General features: G+C 51.1%; 1 protein-coding gene across 4 annotated transcripts in view; it reads left to right on the forward strand.

Annotated features, from left to right (window-relative positions):
• CRTAC1 (cartilage acidic protein 1) overlaps positions 1-18,249 on the forward strand; it is a 172,087-nt gene that overhangs the window by 130,092 nt on the left and 23,746 nt on the right. For all 4 annotated transcript variants that reach the window (XM_043475789.1, XM_043475792.1, XM_043475790.1 and 1 more), the window contains exons 9-13: positions 2,738-2,820; positions 3,637-3,737; positions 4,316-4,484; positions 16,152-16,297; positions 17,607-17,649. In XM_043475789.1, coding sequence (XP_043331724.1) covers positions 2,738-2,820; positions 3,637-3,737; positions 4,316-4,484; positions 16,152-16,297; positions 17,607-17,649 — 542 coding nt within the window. The remainder of the gene's footprint in view (positions 1-2,737; positions 2,821-3,636; positions 3,738-4,315; positions 4,485-16,151; positions 16,298-17,606; positions 17,650-18,249) is intronic.

An 18,249-nucleotide genomic window follows, 5' to 3' on the forward strand; every position in this document is an offset into this window, starting at 1 on the left:
AGGGGATTCTTAGCACATTGAGGTTGGAGAGCTGCTGTTGGGGAACAAACTTCAGGACCCATGTGGCCTGAGATGGCCTGAAAAATGCTAATGGGCCTCAGGACCAGGTGGGGAGAGGAGGGTGGCCCAGGGCCTTGGATGCAGGAAATGGGCCACATTATCTGCTCGGTTCCCCAAGACCCCACCCCCTCCCTCAGGAGGGCCCCCGACTATTAATAAAAGGCGAGGGCTGTGACTAAGCGTGTTTTAAAATATAATTATTAACAAAGCATCAATCCCGACCGGCTGTAATCACCCCCCGAAGGCCCCAGATTTACTAATTAGGTGCCTCGCAAAAAGCTTATTCACAACTTCCAGATTAATTGCGGAAGATCAATTGCTCATTAACAGAGACACTGCTTTCCTTCTCTGGTTAATAAAGTGTCCCTCACCAGGTCCCCTGAGCACCAGAGAGTCTCTGTGGCCTGAGAACCCAGGCCGTCTCCCCTGCCCGCATGGCCTCCATCAAAGCCCCAGCCTCCCTCTGGCCATCCCGAGGGCAGGCTGGCCCGGGCTGTCCACAGACATGGTCACCACATGGTCACCCCACCACATGGTCACCCCGTGGGTCAGTGTGTCCACCTCCATGCAGCAGCAGGAAAGCCACTTCCCAGATACGTGGTTGTGCCCCGAGTCCCTGTGGCAGGTGGCTGGGGCCACCACTCAGCTGGCAACTCTGGAAGTTGAGCCCCCGCCTACCCCACACCAAGCGGGCTTTTCACCTATTGCTGAAATGAACGTGGTGGGCTCCTTGTAGGAGTCCTGGAGACGCAAAACCTCGCTGGGCTTGAGTCCACGAGCCCTTCAGTGATGCCTGGGAAACCGGGGAGCTCATCGCCCACACCAGGGGCTAAGCAAGCATGCAGGGCCCCTGTTAATAATGGCAGGGCCACGAGCAGGAGCGAGGATTCTCCCCGGCCAGGCGGGATGTGTGTAGTGGCACCACTTACACACCTGACGTGCTGATCTGTCCCCGTGGCTCCGCCCCTGCACATTCCCGCCCCTTAGCTGCCATTCTGTGCCCAGTTCCACAGAGCACGCTGTTGAAAATGCAATTCTGGCCACACCCGTCTTCCACTTAAACCCCTTAGAAGCCCCCACCGCCACCACCTTCTCTTTGACACATCCCGTAGGCTGGCTTTGTCCCCAGCCTTGTCATTCTCCATTTCCCCGTTTACACATCAGGGCCAGACACCCTGAGCTTCCTTCAGTTCTGGGCTGGGCCGGGCCTGGACTCTCAGGCTGCCCACACCCTCTGCCCCTCTTTCTCTTCTGAGTGACATGGACATCATTCTGGTTTCAGCTCTGTTGATCCTTCCTCGGAGAAGCCTGCCCTGGTTGCCCAAATCTGGGTGAGTTTGCCCAGCTCTGCAAACTTCTGGGCTTTCTCCCCGAGGAACCCTTAACTGCATTGTCACCTGAACCCCAGGGTGTCTCTGCCCAGTGGTGACAGAGGTTACAGGACACGAATGGCCAAAGGGACCGTGGGTGCTAGCAGGCTGAGGCATGCACACCTGCAGTAGGCATGCACACTGCCAGGCATGCTGCTCACTGGCCAGGCTGCACACGGGGTTGTGCCTAGTGCAGTTGCCGTGTGTGGACAGAGGACACGTCCCAGGTACGTACGTGCTGTAGCCTACACCCACCCTGCAGTTCTGCCAGCCCCCTCTGCCATCCAGCCCCCAGAAGCTCCAGCTCAGGGAACCCTGGCCTCCTCCTAAAAGAAACCACTGGCTACAGCACAGCCCTCTGGTGACCCTGTGATTTGAGCAACAAGCCCCACCTGCAATGTGTGGGGAGAGCGATATAGATCCCTCCTGGTCCTTCCCTGACCCTGACCCCAAAACTGCTCCACACAGCCAGGGCAGAGCACCCAAGGCTGCAAGACCCTAACGAGGGAGAAAAATTGGAGAGGAGGCTCAAGGCCATTGTCAGCATTCAGCTCAAAGTGCAAGAGCGGCACTTTCACAGTGAACTTGTCTTCAGCAAATGTTACCACGATTCAGAGTGCAAAATAGAACCCCAGCAACCCAAAGGGACCCTTCCCTCCCTTTTGCCTCCAAAATTCCTCCATGCAGGCCATAGACATGCACTTGGAGCTTCCTGAGAACCAGGCACTGTTAGATGCTGCAGGAGATGCAAAGAAGAAGAATACATGGTCCCAGCCTGCAAAGAACTCAGTCTAACTGAGGAGATAAGATACATTCATGCAGAGCTTCAACCTGAGGCAGAAAGTGATAAAGGCCAGGAAAGTGACAGAGGCAGAGCAGGAAGGCACTGCTTCTAGCCGGACGATCAGGGAGGGCGTGGAGGAGGTGGCATTGGGGTGGGGTGGGACCCTGAGCAGCATCCAGAACTCGAAAACCCAGGGCCACGTGAAGGAAAGTGAAGGTCAGTTGAAGGTAGCTGCGTCCCTGCCCCTTCTGCATCCATCACCTGCCCTTCCCCAGGCTGTCTATAATTCATCCATTAGAGAAGGAAAAATCAATATTTACCAACATAAATTAAAACCCGAGAAAGGCACAGCCAGGGTGTAGACAAGGTCTGTGAGCAGAGTGGCTCTGTCGGTGTGCAGGTAGCGGGGTCTCGGGGTGCTCAGAGCATGGAGAATGGACTTAGTGGACTCCCAGGTCCAGAGGGCCCACTGGGGCTTTGCCACGTGTGGTCATCCGTGAACCGCCTGTCTCCTCTCCTACAGCATCATCCGCAGGGAGCACGGTGACCCCCTCATCGAGGAGCTCAACCCTGGCGATGCCTTGGAGCCTGAAGGCCGGGGCACAGGTGAGGACACCTGAGGGCTCCAGCCTGCTCTCCCCCAGCTCAGTGCTGCCCTTAGCAGGGATGATGCAGCCAGCCCCATAGCTGGGCTTGTCCTGTCCCCACCCACCCTGAAGGCTGAGATCCCCGGGGCGGGGGCGGGGAGGGGCCTGGGAGTGCCAGGCCGGAAGCAGAGGAGGGAAATATCCATTCTCCCAGCCCCAGGGCTGTGGGGTCACAGGCGTGGGGAGCCGTGGGCAGTATCTGCTGATGCTGTGCTGGGAAGGGAGGGAAAGGAGAGGCTGGGGTTCCTGCAGTCTGACACCTCCTGGCATTCAGGCTGGTGGCAGAGAAAGAGCACTGGATCAGGAGGCCTAAGACCTGGCCCTGCCATTGCCATTGTCTTGGAGAAGGTGCTCCATCTTCTGGGTCTTGTTCTCCACACCCATGAAATGGGGATAACTGCATGTGCCTTCTTCATGTCTCTGGGTTGTGGTGAGGACAAAAAGGAGACCAGTATATGAAAACAAGTGATAGATTGATAAAAACTGTGCACATGTCTATATTATGTATAACAGACCAGACAGAAGCCCTCAGCATCCAAGTTGTTTGCACCCACACTCTCCTTGCAAAAGTCCAGGGGAAGGAAAGGGACCCCGGCCCGATTTCCACAAATTCCTATCACGAGCAGCTATTAGGAGAGGAGCTTCATGGTCCAGCCTTCATGCCCCAGCGCTGTGCTCTCTCCTTCACACTCGGGGCGTGGACTGGCCCAGGTCCGGAGCCCTCCCCCTGTTGGTCTCCTGGCCGATGGCCAGACTGAAATCTGTGCTGTTGCAGGGGGCGTGGTGACCGACTTCGATGGAGACGGGATGCTGGACCTCATCTTGTCCCACGGAGAGTCCATGGCTCAGCCGCTGTCCGTCTTCCGGGGAAATCAGGTGTGCCTGGACCTGGGGACCCTCGGAGCCATGCCTGGCATGCTCCCCTGGGCCTGGGATAAACAGAGGAACAGAACAGAGGAGCCGGGGTGCTTGTTTGACCGGAATGGCAGGACATCCCAGGGAGGAAGCAGATGAGGTCCCAGACACTCAGTAAGCGCCCGAGAAGGGCTGCTTCTAGTTCTGCCCCTCTCCTTCCACTGGCACATCTCCAAAAACTGTTTTCCCTGAGCCTATTTTCGGGAAGATCCCCTGGAGAAGGAAACGGCACCCCACTCCAGTATTCTCGCCTGGGAAATCCCATGGACAGAGGAGCCTGGCAGGCTACAGTCCACAGAGTCGCAAAGAGACAGACACGACTGAGTGACTAAACAATAAGACACCAAATTGGCTTTCCCTGCTCTTCTGCAGAGCTGCTCCTGGCAAGCTTCAATCAGTCAGTCCGCCTTGTTCACCCTCCCTGCCTGGCTCCCTCCTCCTCTCTTTCCTCTGCCCCTTCCCTTCTACCCCTCTTCCTCCTCTCTGATCCTTCCACCCACCCGGCTGATGCCCAGACCTGCGTTCCTCCCCCGCTACAGGGCTTCAGCAACAACTGGCTGAGGGTGGTGCCACGAACCCGCTTTGGGGCCTTCGCCAGGGGTGCCAAGGTCGTGCTCTACACCAAGAAAAGCGGGGCGCACCTGAGGATCATCGATGGGGGCTCAGGCTACCTGTGCGAGATGGAGCCCGTGGCTCACTTTGGCTTGGGTGAGTCAGGGCGCAGGGGTGGCGGGGGCGGGGCGGGGCGCTGTTTAGGGAGTGCCGTGGGCTCTTGTCAGGGCAGTGGGATGCAGGGCTCTGTAGAGCCCCCTGAAATGCAGGGCTCACAGCCTGAGCATCTTTCAGGTACCACTAGCTACTGGAGGCCACCCTGCTTTGAGATGAACCTGAACTCAGAACAGAGGCTCTTTATGCTCCGCTTCTTGCTGGGGTCCCCATCCTAGTGCCTCTGATGAAGCAGTTCACCCTGGCGTCAGAGTATTTAATTCATTTGTTCAAGGCTATGGCTATGTTCTTCAAACAATGGCTACACCAAACCTGTCCACACCAGCTGCTTCCCCGGATGCCTGGGTGTTGGTTCAGCAATTAAAGTGTCTCAACAAACCCTGGGTGCCTTCTCTTAGCTAAAAGGCTTGGGAGAAGCATGGCGGTGATGCCATCCCCAAGAAGGTAAAAATAGGTTCTTGACTGGGAGAGGGGGATTGAAAAATCTTCTACTCTCTTATGTATGTATATATATGTATGTATGGGATCCCCAGGCGGCTCAGTGGTAAGGAATCTGCCTGCCAGTACAAGAGACACAGGAGACTGGGTTCAATCCCTGGGCCAGGAAGATGCCCTGAAGAAGGAAATGGCAACCTACTCCAGTATTCTTGCCTGGAGAATCCCATGGACAGAAGAGCCTGGAGGGCTACAGTCCATGAGGTCACAAGGAGTCAGAAACAACTGAGCAACTGAGCACTCACACATATATGTATATATAAATATGTATAGTATATCTGTGTGTATACATATATATATAACGTAAACAGATATGCAGTATACCTGTGGTATTAATAAAATATCACTATACCTCTATTAGTATAGCTAAAGTAACAAAAGTGACAATGCCAAATGCTGGCAAGGATGTGGAGAAGCTGGATCTCTCATTCACTGCTGGTACATCTACTCTGGAAAATAGTTTGGCAGTTTCTTTTAAGACAAAAAAAAACTATACTGTACAACTACTATGAAAGTTGCTCAGTCTATAAGACTTAGCAGTTGCACTGCTGGGCATTTATCCCAGGTAAATGAAAACTTATGTCCACATAAAAATCTATGCATGATTGTTCATAGTAACTTTGTCTCTAATAGCCCAAACTGGAAACAGCCTCAATGTCCATCCGTGGGTTAATGGGTTAACAAGCTGCCGTCCATCCACACCATGGAATATTGAAAAGTGAAAGTCACTCAATCGTGTCCCCATGGACTTTACAGGCCAGAATACTGGAGTGGGTAGCCACTCCCTTCTCCAGGGGATCTTCCCAACCCAGGGATCGAACCCAGGTCTCCCATATTGCAGGTGGATTCTTTACCAGCTAAGTCACTGGGGAAGCTTACTCAGCAGTAAAAAGGAATGAACCATTGATACATGCAGCAATTTGGATAGCTCTCATGTGTATTATGATGAGTGGTGGTGGGGTGGGGGGTGGTGAAGTCAGTCTCAGAAAGTCCCATACTATTGATTCCATTTATATAATATTCTCAAAATGACAAAATTATAGAGATGGAAAATAGATCAGTAGTTGCTGGGGGTCAGAAATGGTGAAAGGGGGAGGAGTGGGTATGACTTTAAAGGGAGAACCCCAAGGAGGTCTTCATGGTGATGGAGCAGTTCTGTGTTTTGATCGTGGTGGGAGCTGCACAATTCAACAGGTGATAAAGAACAGAGAACTTATACACACACATTGTGCCAATGTCAACTTCCTGGTTTTGATGTTGTATTATAGTTACATAAGGTATATGTAACATTAGGTATATGTGGGCAACTAGATGAAAGGCATACAGAACCACTCTGTACTATCTTTTACAACTTCGTGTGAATCAATAATTCATCAAAATAAAGCATTTTTAAAGAAATGCACTAAGGAAGGGAATTAGGGGGGAAAAGTTGTAACAGGTCTTCTTGGGGAGGAAGCACAATAATGGAAAAAGTGTCGAGAAACATTACGGGGTGGGGGATGGGGGCAACAGTGTCTTTACTAAAACACAACGATTAAGGAAAATATTTAAGGAACGTCCCTTGGCAGTCCAGAGTTAAGAGTCTGTGCTTCCCATGCAGGAGGTGCAGGTTCAATCCCTGGCTGAGGAACTAAGATCCCATATGCCATGTGGCATGGACAAAAATGGAAAATAAAATAAGTATAAAAAAAAAAAAAGAAAGGAAACCATTTGAGTCAAATATACCTAGGTTCAAAATCAGATACCCTCCCCCTTATGTTAGCACCTCATGATATTAACATAAAAAGAGTAGGCAATATGGTCTCAAATTAACAAATATATATGTGTATGTTAATATTATATATACATCATATGAGCATAGAAAAAAGCTAAAAGAAAATGCAAAAAGTGTGAACAGTGGTTCTCCTTGAGTGGCTGGATCCATATGATAATTCTTTCTTGTTCTAGGTGTGGTGACATTTTACTCTTATTATTTCACTTCATCCTTATGATTACCCTTTGATATAGGCATGATTTATCCCCATTTTACAAATGGGAAACCTGAGGATCAGAACCGTTAAACATTCCCCAGTCACATAAATGGCAGAGCTGAGATTCAAATCCAGACCTAACTGGGCAGGTGATTTTTATTTTCTTCCATACTTTGTCTTCAGTATTTTGGGCTTCCCTGGTGGCTCAGACGGTAAGGAATCTGCCTGCAATAGAGGAGACTCAGATTCAGTTCCTGGGTCAGGAAGATCCCCTGGAGAAGGGAATGGCTACCCACTCCATATTGTTGCATGGAGAATTCCATGGACAGAGGAGCCTGGCAGGCTACAACACATGGGGCTGTAGAGTTGGACACGACTGAGTGACTAACACTTCATTTCACTTTCATATTTTGTGTATGTGTGTATGTGTTTTCCAATTTTTATAGGCAACACATAATATTTATGTCATCTGAAAAAGAAGCATAAATTTTTAGGGGACCCAGGGCCTGGTTATATGAGCATTTTCTCAGGCTATTTCACCCTGGGTGGGTCAACCGGACATTGGAAGTCTATCACTTTTAAGGCAGCCATTTACTATGCTGGCCCTAATGGTACAAAATGACTTTTATTTTATTTTTAAATATGTATCTATTTATTTATTTGGCTGCATCAGGTCTTAGTTGCTACATGCAAGATCTCGTTCCCCAACCAGGGATTGAACCTGGTCTCCCTACACAGAACACAGAGTTCCAGCCACTGGACCACCAGGAAAGTTCTAAGATGACTTTTAAATACATAGTCCTCTCTTACAATATAGTAGTAGTCAACATTAATCAAGTGTTTAGTGTATGCCTGACACTGGTCTAAATGCTTTACCTGAGATACCTTATTCCAGTCTCACCACAACAGGATGAACTAAGAATCATAGCCCCATTTTACAGGTCCAGAAACTGAGACTGAGATTAAGTCACACCTCCAGAAGATAGAGAGGACTGGATTTGGACCCCATCTCCTTGAACACCACAGTCTGGGGTCTTAACCACTGTGATCTGACTGCTGGACTCCCATAGCTGTTCTGTACGCAGCCAGCCAGGGTCCTGCTCTGCCCCTTTCTCACTGGGCATCCACGACCCCTCAGTTACCAAATGACCCAAGTGAGCCCATCCATACCACGGTGACAGCCATGGTCTCACAGGTTGGATGTTTATCCAGATATCTGGCTTGGCTATCAACCCACACCCCATTGTACAGATAAAGAAATTGAGGCTCACAAAGCAAATCAATGTTGAGGCCAGGACCGGGGCTGGTTTCTCCTTCCCCTCACCCCTTGAGCTGACTCTGCTATTTTGAGGTATGTATTGTGGGTCTTATTGGGCCTCTTTTCTGGCTAGTGTCTGTCCCTGCCAAGAGAACAGATCTGCTTCTTCAGCTGGGATGGTATCACGGGGGCCCAAGAGCCTCCATGCCTCTTCCCAACTATCTGCCTCCACAGCTCAGGTTATGGAGGCTGCTCCTGGCTGGGACTCGTGACAGCCCGAACTGCCAATCCTTGCTCTTCTGCATGGCCATGGGGTTTGTTCTGGGTCTGAACTCCGGTTCAGACTGCTGCACGGCTCCCCTGCAGCCTCCTTGCCAATGGATCCACTCCCAGAGAGGTACAGAAGGAAGACTACACTTGGAGACGGGCCCCAGTTGGTCAATCGTGGGCCTGGCAGTGAGACTCTCTAAGGCCGCTCAGCAGGCAGCAGGGCCAACAGCTGGGGACACGGCGAGGGGCAGGAGGCTCCACCCTGCAGCTTCGACACCCCCACATCCAGGAGGATCTTCATGAATCCAGCACAGTGCAGGCCTTCCTGACTGATGGAGGGGCCAGTAGTGGGGCAGGGGGAGAGGGAACCGATGGGAAAGCCAGATGGGAAGGAAGGATTGCGGAAAGAGAGAACAGTGGGGAGACAGAAATGGGGCACAGAGGAGACCAAGAGATGTGGTCAAGAGAGAGATGAAACAAGGAAATGCTCCCTGCCCTCCAGGCTCACAGTCCCGTGAGAGAAGCCAGGGGACACAGGAGCTCTGGTCACAGCACGTTTGGGTGCTCCATCACACTGGCCCAGAGGCTGTAAGAGGACCGAGACAGGAGAAACCCAGTCTGCTCTGAGCAAGGAGTGGGCCTTGAACTAGGTCTAGAAGGATGGTAGGAATGTGTAAGGCGTCAATGGGGGCTGAGAGGGGCATCCAGGGGCTGGCCTGGCTTGAACAAAGGCCAGAGGTGAGAGTGTTCACGATGTCCACGGGACGGGAAGGGTCTGGTGGCAGCAGAGTCTGAAAAGGGAGGCCAGGGCCAACCTGTCAGGGGCTCCCAGAGCCCCCCGGAGAGTGTGGGCAGAATGGAGGGGCTCGCAGAGCGGGGAAAGCCACAGCCAGGCTCAGCTTTCAGTGGGGGGGGGGGGGTTGTGGGGGAGGGAGGACCGTGGAGGAGCCCAGGAACCTCTCCAGGGGCACCAGACTGGCACCTAGAGCCCTGCAGGGAGAGCAGCATGTGCAATTTTTTAAGAAAGCTTTAGTTTTGTATTTTTTTCCTGACTGTAAGAATAATGTATATTGATTATAGGAAAATTAGAAAGTATAACACCATAAAAAAAGAAAGTAAAAATAACCTACAATCTCGCCACTACATGTGGAATATTAAGCAAAAAGGAAACGTTCTCTCTTCACCCTCCCCCAGGGTCATGGGATTCATTTAGTAGCTGCTTGCTGAGCACCTACTATGTGCCAAACACTAACTGAAGGAAGATCCTTGCCATGGGTGACCTTACATTCTAGTGGAAGGAGGAGTCACATATGATACCTAATAAACATAACAACTAGGTAAATATATGAAAGGTTAGAAGACGTTAAGTGCTATGAAAAAAGAAAATGTGGAACAGGGTAAAGGAATTAAGAATGCAGAAGGGAACAGGCAGGGAGCAGTTTCAATAGGTAGTCGGGAGCAGCCTCTTCCCAATTCCACACTTTTTTATAAGATTTTATTGCATGCAAAATACATAGGAGCACATTTATAAATAAATATGCCTCGAAAGTTTTTTTAACGGAAATTATTATACTCTCCGTATTATTCCCAAACTTGCTTTTTTCCCCCCCCTCTCTCTTAACAGTACATCCTGGACATTATTCCAAGTCTGTGCATATCTCTTTTGTTTTCCTTTAGTGCTTCACAGTATTTTATTGTGTGGCTGCATCCATAATTTATTTAGCAAGCCCCCTGCTGATGGACAGTAGGACGGTTTCCAGTCCGGAATAGTTTGTTTGGTCGTATTTGTAGTGAGCAGGGGCAGGTCCAGAACAGGAATGCAGAAAGGGCTGTCCTGATGTCAGTAGGACTAGGAAGAGGTGGGCCCCGCCCCCGCCCGAGGCTGTGCAGGAGGGCAGAGGGCTGCAGGAACCCCCTCCACCACCCATAATGCTCCCCTGACCCTGTTCCTTCCTGCCTCCAAAACCACTCCTGCCTCCTCCTGATTTTGCAGCAAAGTGTGGTGATCAGCTTGTCCATGGTCAGCAGCCAGCCCCCTCCCTGGGGCAGTTCTCTCCCCCACATACCTGGCCAGCTCCTCTCAGCTCCTGGGCCACTGGCTGGGGAACCAGCGCCTTCCCATGCTGCGGGCCTTTGCATGGTCAGCACTGAGCTGTGCTTAGAGGACTCAGCTTCTCAGACCCTCACGTGCATGCCTAAGGGTCCAAACTGCATCACATCACACAGTAAAACTCAGGGAACTTGCTGCGTTTCATGCTTCAGGGGGCAGGGGTTCTCAGCGGGCCACTCTGGTATGCAGAGTGCTCTCAGCTTCATCCTGTAAAACCTCCCACGTACCCCTGCTCGGGGAGCTCCCTGGCCTCCTTCCACCATCCCCCACCCTGTCCTGCCCTTCCCCTGGTCCTCCCAGTGCAGACGGCCAGCCAGCCTCATAAACGAGCATTTCTGCTCACAGCCCCTGTTGAGTACCCTGCTGGACTTGGGTTGCTCTGAACCCCAACACCTCAGCCCCCACATACCCACCCCATGTAGCCCATACCCAGGCTCTCTGGCCCCGGGCTAGCAGAGAGCTAAGGCAGCTCTACCAAAGCCAATACATGAAAACAAACGTCAATAATCTCCTTTCTCCACCAGCCTCCCACTTGGGCTCACCCCCTGAGCCAACCCACCCCAGGCTTTGATGGCACCCCCATCCCCTACACATACACCCCTCCTTCCTTCAGCTGATTGTTCGCAAGTGACTCAGAGCTGCCTCCCAGCCGGCTGGTGCTCTTTTAGGAAAGGAAAATTCAGTGGCCCACATAAAAATCGCTTTAATAAAGTGCAAAAATATTCCACCAACTGTATTCCCACCATCTGTTTTGCTTGTGATTCTTCTGAAAAGCGCAATTCTCTGTGCCTCTTTGGCCTTTGTCCTTTAAAAGCTGCCAGAGGCGACTCCCTGCTGCTCTTAATGGGGCCTCCTCTGCTCCCAGACACACAGGCCCGGCAGTCTGGCCAACTCAAAGGCTGCCCTTGTGTAGTGTCTGGTGGCCAGGCCCCCTGGCTTGTGCAACTGCAGGAAGACTTGAAATTTCTGGGGCAGAGGGAACGGCTGGGCCTGGGGGCAGGAGCCTGGGTTCCAGTCTGAGCTCAAACACCTGCAGTTCCCTGCACCTTGCCAAGCCTCAGTGTCTACATCCAGGGAGTGGGTGTAAATTCTCCCTCGTGGAGTAATTAAGAGGCTTCAATCAGTCACACCTTCCAAGTTCCTCCCCATCTCCTCTCCCACCCACCCCACTTAACGCCCAAGCTCACACCCTGCTTCACCCACTTTGAACTTCTCCCCAATCGTCAACAACGCATGTCCTTTTCATATCTCTATACTTTTGCTTCTATCTCTTTTCCACTTCCTGGAACGTCCTTCCCTTCCCTTCTGTGCCTCCCAAGCTCTTATTCCTCCTGTATCCTCCAACAAAATGACTTTTAACACCCGCCTCTCTCACCAAGAGGTACTGATACTATATGTGCACTTTCCCAGTTGTTTTAACATAATCACTGTGTTCATTGCCCCCACAGGGCTCAGCTCCTCCAGGATGGGTCCTAGGTCTGTCTCCTTCCTGCTGAATCCCAGCTCCCTGCATGATGCTTGGTCCATGGTGGTTTGGTCATGGGGCTGGGGTGGGCAGTAGAATAAGGGTTTAGCAGGTGTGGGCTTCAGGATCAGACATTCCCTCTCTGGGTAGCTGTGAGCAATGCCCTTCACTTCTCTAAGTCTCATCCCCTTTGATTCTAAGATGGAAATTATAAAACTAGTATTTTCTCAGGGGGCTGCCATGAGGATCCAATGCCCTGACACTGAGAATCACGGCGTGCAGTTTGGAATGCATATTCTGTAGTATTATTGGCAAAAAGGGGAAGCCCTTTGGGAACTGCAGGGTGCCCCCCATGTCTAAGAGATGATGGGGATGCTAAGGGTCAAAATTGGCTAGGGCAGCACTCACATCCAAGGAAAGACTGTCCTTCCTGGATAGGCTAGAGCTCCCATCTTACAGATGAGGAAACGGAGGCCCCCAAATAATCAGTAACAAAAGAGGGAGTCCTGTGGAGATGTGCCCTTCCCATGGCTGACTTCTATCCTAGTCCTGCGGATCCCTGGGTCTGGAGGAAGAGAGGAAGCAGGATTCAGATGCAGGATATAAATTTGTGATTGTCTATGAATATTCGACAGCTCTTGAGTTATTTGTGGCACTTCTGTCAGGCTGGAAAATGTATTCATGTAGCTGCTCTGTTTGGCTTAGGCGAGAAACATTTGTTCTTCTTTGTCTCCTTTTTTTTTTTTAAACATAGAAAAATGTTTACTTTTTACATCTGCCACTTAGTTTGGGCACTGAACACCCTAAACATGCTAAGTCTCTTGAACCTCAGGAGACTACTTCCAAACAGAAAAAGAGTGGGCGGTTGACACCCCCAATCCTATTTTCACCCCCTTCCCCAAAATAAATTATTGTGGTAGGAGGGAGCAGGGAAGGAGGGGGTTATGAGAAATGTTTTCTGGCTTAATAGAGCCAATCCCAGAACCAGTAAGCCCCCAGCCTGGAAGGGGAGAATCTCCATGGGGAGGGAAGCTGCATCCTGTCTGGGGGTCTCGGTGGCATGTGGGGGGTCTCTGCTCAGGGCACCTCTCTCTGGTGCTGCTGCCCCATCGCGGGCACAGGGACAGGGGCTGCTCACCTTTGACACTTCCGGAGGGTGGTGGCTGGTCCCTGCCCTCATTAATTCATGATGGCCAGAGGAGAGACTTCTCTGGAGGCCTTGGGTTGGAGGGAGCAGAAGAGAAGCAAGCCCAGGGAGGCTCAGAAAGTGGACAGTGTGGCTCTCAAGATGCACCTTTCTCTGGAAGCTCCAGACTGACGCACTGGGACTCGGGGAGAAAGCTGCAGCGGGGTCCTTCCACACTGTGTGGTGTTAGCTCCGACCCCAGGGGGACCTCTACATAGAGGTGGAGGTATATTCCAACACAGGAATCTGTGTATTGATTCCCCCAAAGTCTAGGCATGCAGGTTCTCTCCCCATGGAGACTCTCCCCTTCCAGGCCCGTGGCTTACCGGTTCCGAGGTCGGCTCTATTAAGCCAGAAAACATTTCTCATAACCCCCTTCTCCCCCTGCTCCCTTTTCTAAAATACGGGAACCCCATGCATACACAAAAATGTTATACAGACCACCCTCCGCCCCCATCGCAGCAATCATTTTAAAAAAAATCCATTGGTGGACAGTAATGACCAAAAGCTGCTATAAATTCGACAGCACTTTTCAATTTCACTTGTTTTGTGACAGTCTCTATACGCATTGAGGAGAAAGTAGCACACACATGTGGGTGACTTTTTTCTCAGCCCTCGACTGATGCTTGGGGGAGTGTGCAAATTTGTGGAGCCCTGAGCACCAAGCCCACGTCTAGTCAGCCCTGGGGGGTGACAATGAGAGGGCTGCAGCATCCCTCCCACCTGTACTGAGCACTGCCCTCTTTCCCAGGTGACTGACTGGGGAAAGGCTTCTCCCAGCAGGTGAGGCCCAGCTCCCACTCTTCTCCACCCCAATCCATCACCATTAGCCTGACCTTGTCTCAGTGACAGGCCTGTTGCTTTAAGCAGGAAGCCGGGGCCAGCTTTGACGATGCCTAAACACCTGATAAATCTTTCCAACCTGCTTTCTGCCAGTGATGTAACACGTTGCTTTAAGGATGTGTGCAGATGTATTCACAATGAATATTCCCTGAATTTCACCACCATTATTTTCTGTAAACATTTCAGCTTTGTTGTTGTTCAGTTGCTAAGCTGTGTCTGATTCTTTGTGACCCCATGGACTGCAGCACAAGAAGGCTCACCTGTCCTTCACTATCTCCTGGAGTTGGCTCAAATTCATGTCCATTGAATCGATGATGCTACCTATCCATCTCATCCTCTGCCATCCTCTTCTCCTGCCTTCAATCTTTCCCAGCATCAGGGTCTTTTCCCAGTGAGTTGGCTCTTCATATCAGGTAGCCAAAGAATTAGAACTTCAGTTCAGCATCAGTCCTTCCAATGAATATTCAGGGTTGATTTCCTTTAGGATGGACTGGTTGGATCTCCTTGCAGTCCAAGGGACTCTCAAGAGCCTTCTCCAACACAATTCGAAAGCATCAATTCTTCAGTGCTTGGCATTCTTTACGGTCCAGCTATCATATCTAGACATGACTACTGGAAAAACCATAGCTTTTACTATGTAGACCTTTGTCTGCAGAGTGCTATCTCTGCTTTTTAATACACTTTCTAGGTTTGTTATAGCTTTTCTTCCAAGGAGCAAGTGTCTTTTAATTTCATGGCTGCAGTCACTGTCCGCAGTGATTTTGGAGTCCAAAAAGAGAAAATCTGTCACTGCTTCCACTTTTTCCTCTGCTATTTGCCATGAAGTGACGGGTCTGGATTCCATGATCTTAGTTTTCTGAATGTTGGGGTTTAAGCCAGTTTTTTCACTCTCCTCTTTTACCCTCATCAAGATACTCTTTATTTCCTCTTCACTTTCTGCCATTAGAGTGACATCATGTGCATATTTGAGGTTATTGATATTTCTCCCAGCAATCTTGATTCCAGCTTGTGATTCATCCAGCCCAGCATTTCATATGAGGTACTCTGCATATAAGTTAGATAAACAGGGTGACAATATACAGCATTGCCATATTCCTTTTCCAATTTCTAACCAGTCAGTTGTTCCATGTCCAGTTCTTACTGTTGCTTCTCAAATTGGTCTTTCTCCTGTGCCCTTTGTCACCTCAGCTTTTATATGGAGCTCAACTCAAATACCTTATCTCCAAGAACCTGTCCCTCATCACCTTGACGAGAAAATGCCCCCAATAACTCTTACTTCCTGTTTATCTCATCATCCTATTTTTGTTTTCTTCACAGAGCTTGTCAATATCTGGCATTGTTTATTGGTTCATCTGTGTACCTGTCTATCCCCACTAGAGTGGAAGCTCCCTGAAAACAGAGACTTTCCCAGTGACGGCCCCTTGCAGACTTTAACTATCAGTATAAATACAAATCAATGGAATATACCCAATATTAAAAAGCAAATCAGCTGTAAAGCTGATCATTGTCCCCAGGTCTCCCAGATGCCCCACCCCCACTCTTTCTTTCCCAACATGCTAGGTAAATGGTACAGCCAAGATTTGAACCCAGGACTCCAAAGTCAGCCTGTTTACCACCAGGTTTAACCCTCTCCCCCAAAACAGCCTCCTGCCCATTGGCCTAGCCACTAGAATGTAAGTTCTAGAACCGCACTGTCTGATATGGTAGCCACTAGGTTAGTGGTTAAATAATTCTATTTTAAATAGAATTTAAAATCCAGTCCCTTATCACGCCAGTGCCACACCAGAGCTCAGCATCCACCTATGGCAAGCCACTACCATGGCTGACGGATAGGTAGAGAACATCACCATCACTGCGCAAGTTCTCTTGGATGGCGTTGTCCTAAAGGAGCAGGATCTCGTCGGCTTTGTTCACTATATCCCCAGCACTTAGAACAGTGTTCAGTTCATGATTTTTATCAGGTGAACGAATGAATGATGACACCCTTGCAGAGAATCCCTCCCCACCCCGCACTCTCCTCTGCAGCTGATCATTTCTCCTTTCTTCCCACAGGGAAGGATGAAGCCAGCAGCGTGGAGGTGACATGGCCAGATGGCAAGATGGCCAGCAGGAACGTGGCCAGCTCGGAGATGAACTCGGTGCTGGAGATTCCCTATCCCCGGGATGATGACAGACCTCAGAACCCAGCCAACCTGGAGGTGAGCGGAGGCATCTGGACCTCAGAGCCAAACAAGCAGGCCCCTCCCACAACCCTGCGGGCTGAAGCTGGATTCCTAGGAATTGCAGACTTTGTTTCTAGAATGATGGAAATCTTCTTAGCAAAGGGCAGGCTTCATAGTGACTCCTCCATTTGTAGTTTCCACACCACTATCACACCCACAGCTCTTCTACTCCTCAAAGAAATCCTCTCTTTGGAAATGTGTTGGAAGGGCAAGCATTTTTCACCCATTTTACAGAGAAGGTAAACTGAGACCAAGAAAGAGAACCCACCAAAACTGCACAGCCATTTGTGAGCAGAGTTAAGGACTGGCCCCAGGTCTCCTGCTTCATCTCTGATTCTTTCCAAGGCTCTGACACAGCCTCCTGTTGCCTCTGCAGACTCCTAGGAAGAGCCCTGGGCCCCTGTCCAGAGAGGATCACGCCATTGCAGATAATAGGAGCCACTTAAATTCACACAGACAAGGGGACTTACAGGGATGTTCCAGGGGAGCTCACGAAAAGCAAGGGACACTCGGGATGAGCTACAGCCATGGCAGTTTGGTGGCCCCAGGAGCCCATGGACCTCTGTCTTTAGTGCGCTGGCTCTGGGGGGAGCATTATCCTTCCTCAGTAATCCTCACCAGCAGCCATCATTCATCAGTTCCAACAGTCGACATTTTCTGTCTTGTGTAGTGTTCTGAGTCCCAACCACCGCCCCCAGCCACCAGGCTGCTGAGACCTCCACAGAGACCTAGCGAAGCCCCCATAGCCTAGAGTGACCAGGCTCCTCTGTCTTCGCCTCACTTAAATCAAATTCCAGCTGCAAAGCCTTTGAGTCAGTCCTCCGGATGAGATGTCCACCTCTTATCCAGCCAGCCCTGCCCCAAGGTGGGGTGATGGCCTGGCTCGCAGGCACCCCGGCCCCACGAGTGGGGAAGGTTCTCAGAGAAAGGGGTGTGGGGAGTGACCTTGTCCAGCCCTCTTTACACTTTGCCTTTCTGAGACCCAGCTTGTCTCAGGTGATGCCATAGGAGGGACAGACTCTGTTGGGGGTCACGGGGCAAGCCTGTGGATCCCACGTGAGGGAGATGAGCAGGAGTTTGTTCAGGCTGTTCTTGGCCTTCCCCCTGGGTCTCCTTTCACCAGGGCAAGGGAATCCTGGCAGGAGGGGCTCTCCCTGATTCCGAGCTGCCAGCTGTCCTTTATTGTGGGGTCAGGGTGACAGCCGCTCTGTGGCTGTGACTGGGAGGGGACCTGAGATGGGATCTTCTCAACTCACTAGTGTCTCTGCTTCTGCCCATCTTGCAGTGCGGCCAAGGATTCTCCCAGCAGGAAAATGGCCATTGTGCGGGTGAGTTGCCTGCAGGTACCAGAGGACAAGGCCGAGGCCGGAATCTCGCTGGGGAGGGTCAGCCTGGGCCCTGGAAGACTCAGGTTGCAGACAAGGGGCGGTGGGAGCGGTGAGAAGGGGAATGTGTTGTTTGTCCCTGGGGCTTCAGATGCCAAGACAACCGCCAGGTGACTCGGCAAGGTGGGAATGATGGTAGCAGCCTGCAGGCTGAATCACTACAGCTCTGGGAATTGGCAGCGCTTCCCTGCCGTGAATACAGAGAGAACAATCACCGGGAGGAGACACAACTGCCTCGGCAGAGCACACAGGGAGGCCTGGCTCCTGGAAGCCACGGTGGGTGGGCATGCATCCTCCATCCAGCACAGCAGCCAGCAAAGGGGCTGGCAGGCAAGAGTGGGCATGGCTAGCCAGGGGGCATTGGAGCAAACCAGGATGTGGCATGTGGTCACAGCTCAGAAGGGAGATCGCGGCCTTTTGCAGTATTGGGGGGCAGGTAACTGCAGCACAGCCAGACTCTGTGAGGCAGCTCTGTGAGGATCCGGGGACCTCCTAAAACCTCTCAAAGGCCTGGAATGGGCAAGGGTAGCCTAGAGGCTCAGC

The sequence above is a fragment of the Cervus canadensis genome, chromosome 8 (assembly GCF_019320065.1).
Source record: "Cervus canadensis isolate Bull #8, Minnesota chromosome 8, ASM1932006v1, whole genome shotgun sequence".
Lineage (NCBI taxonomy): Eukaryota > Metazoa > Chordata > Mammalia > Artiodactyla > Cervidae > Cervus > Cervus canadensis.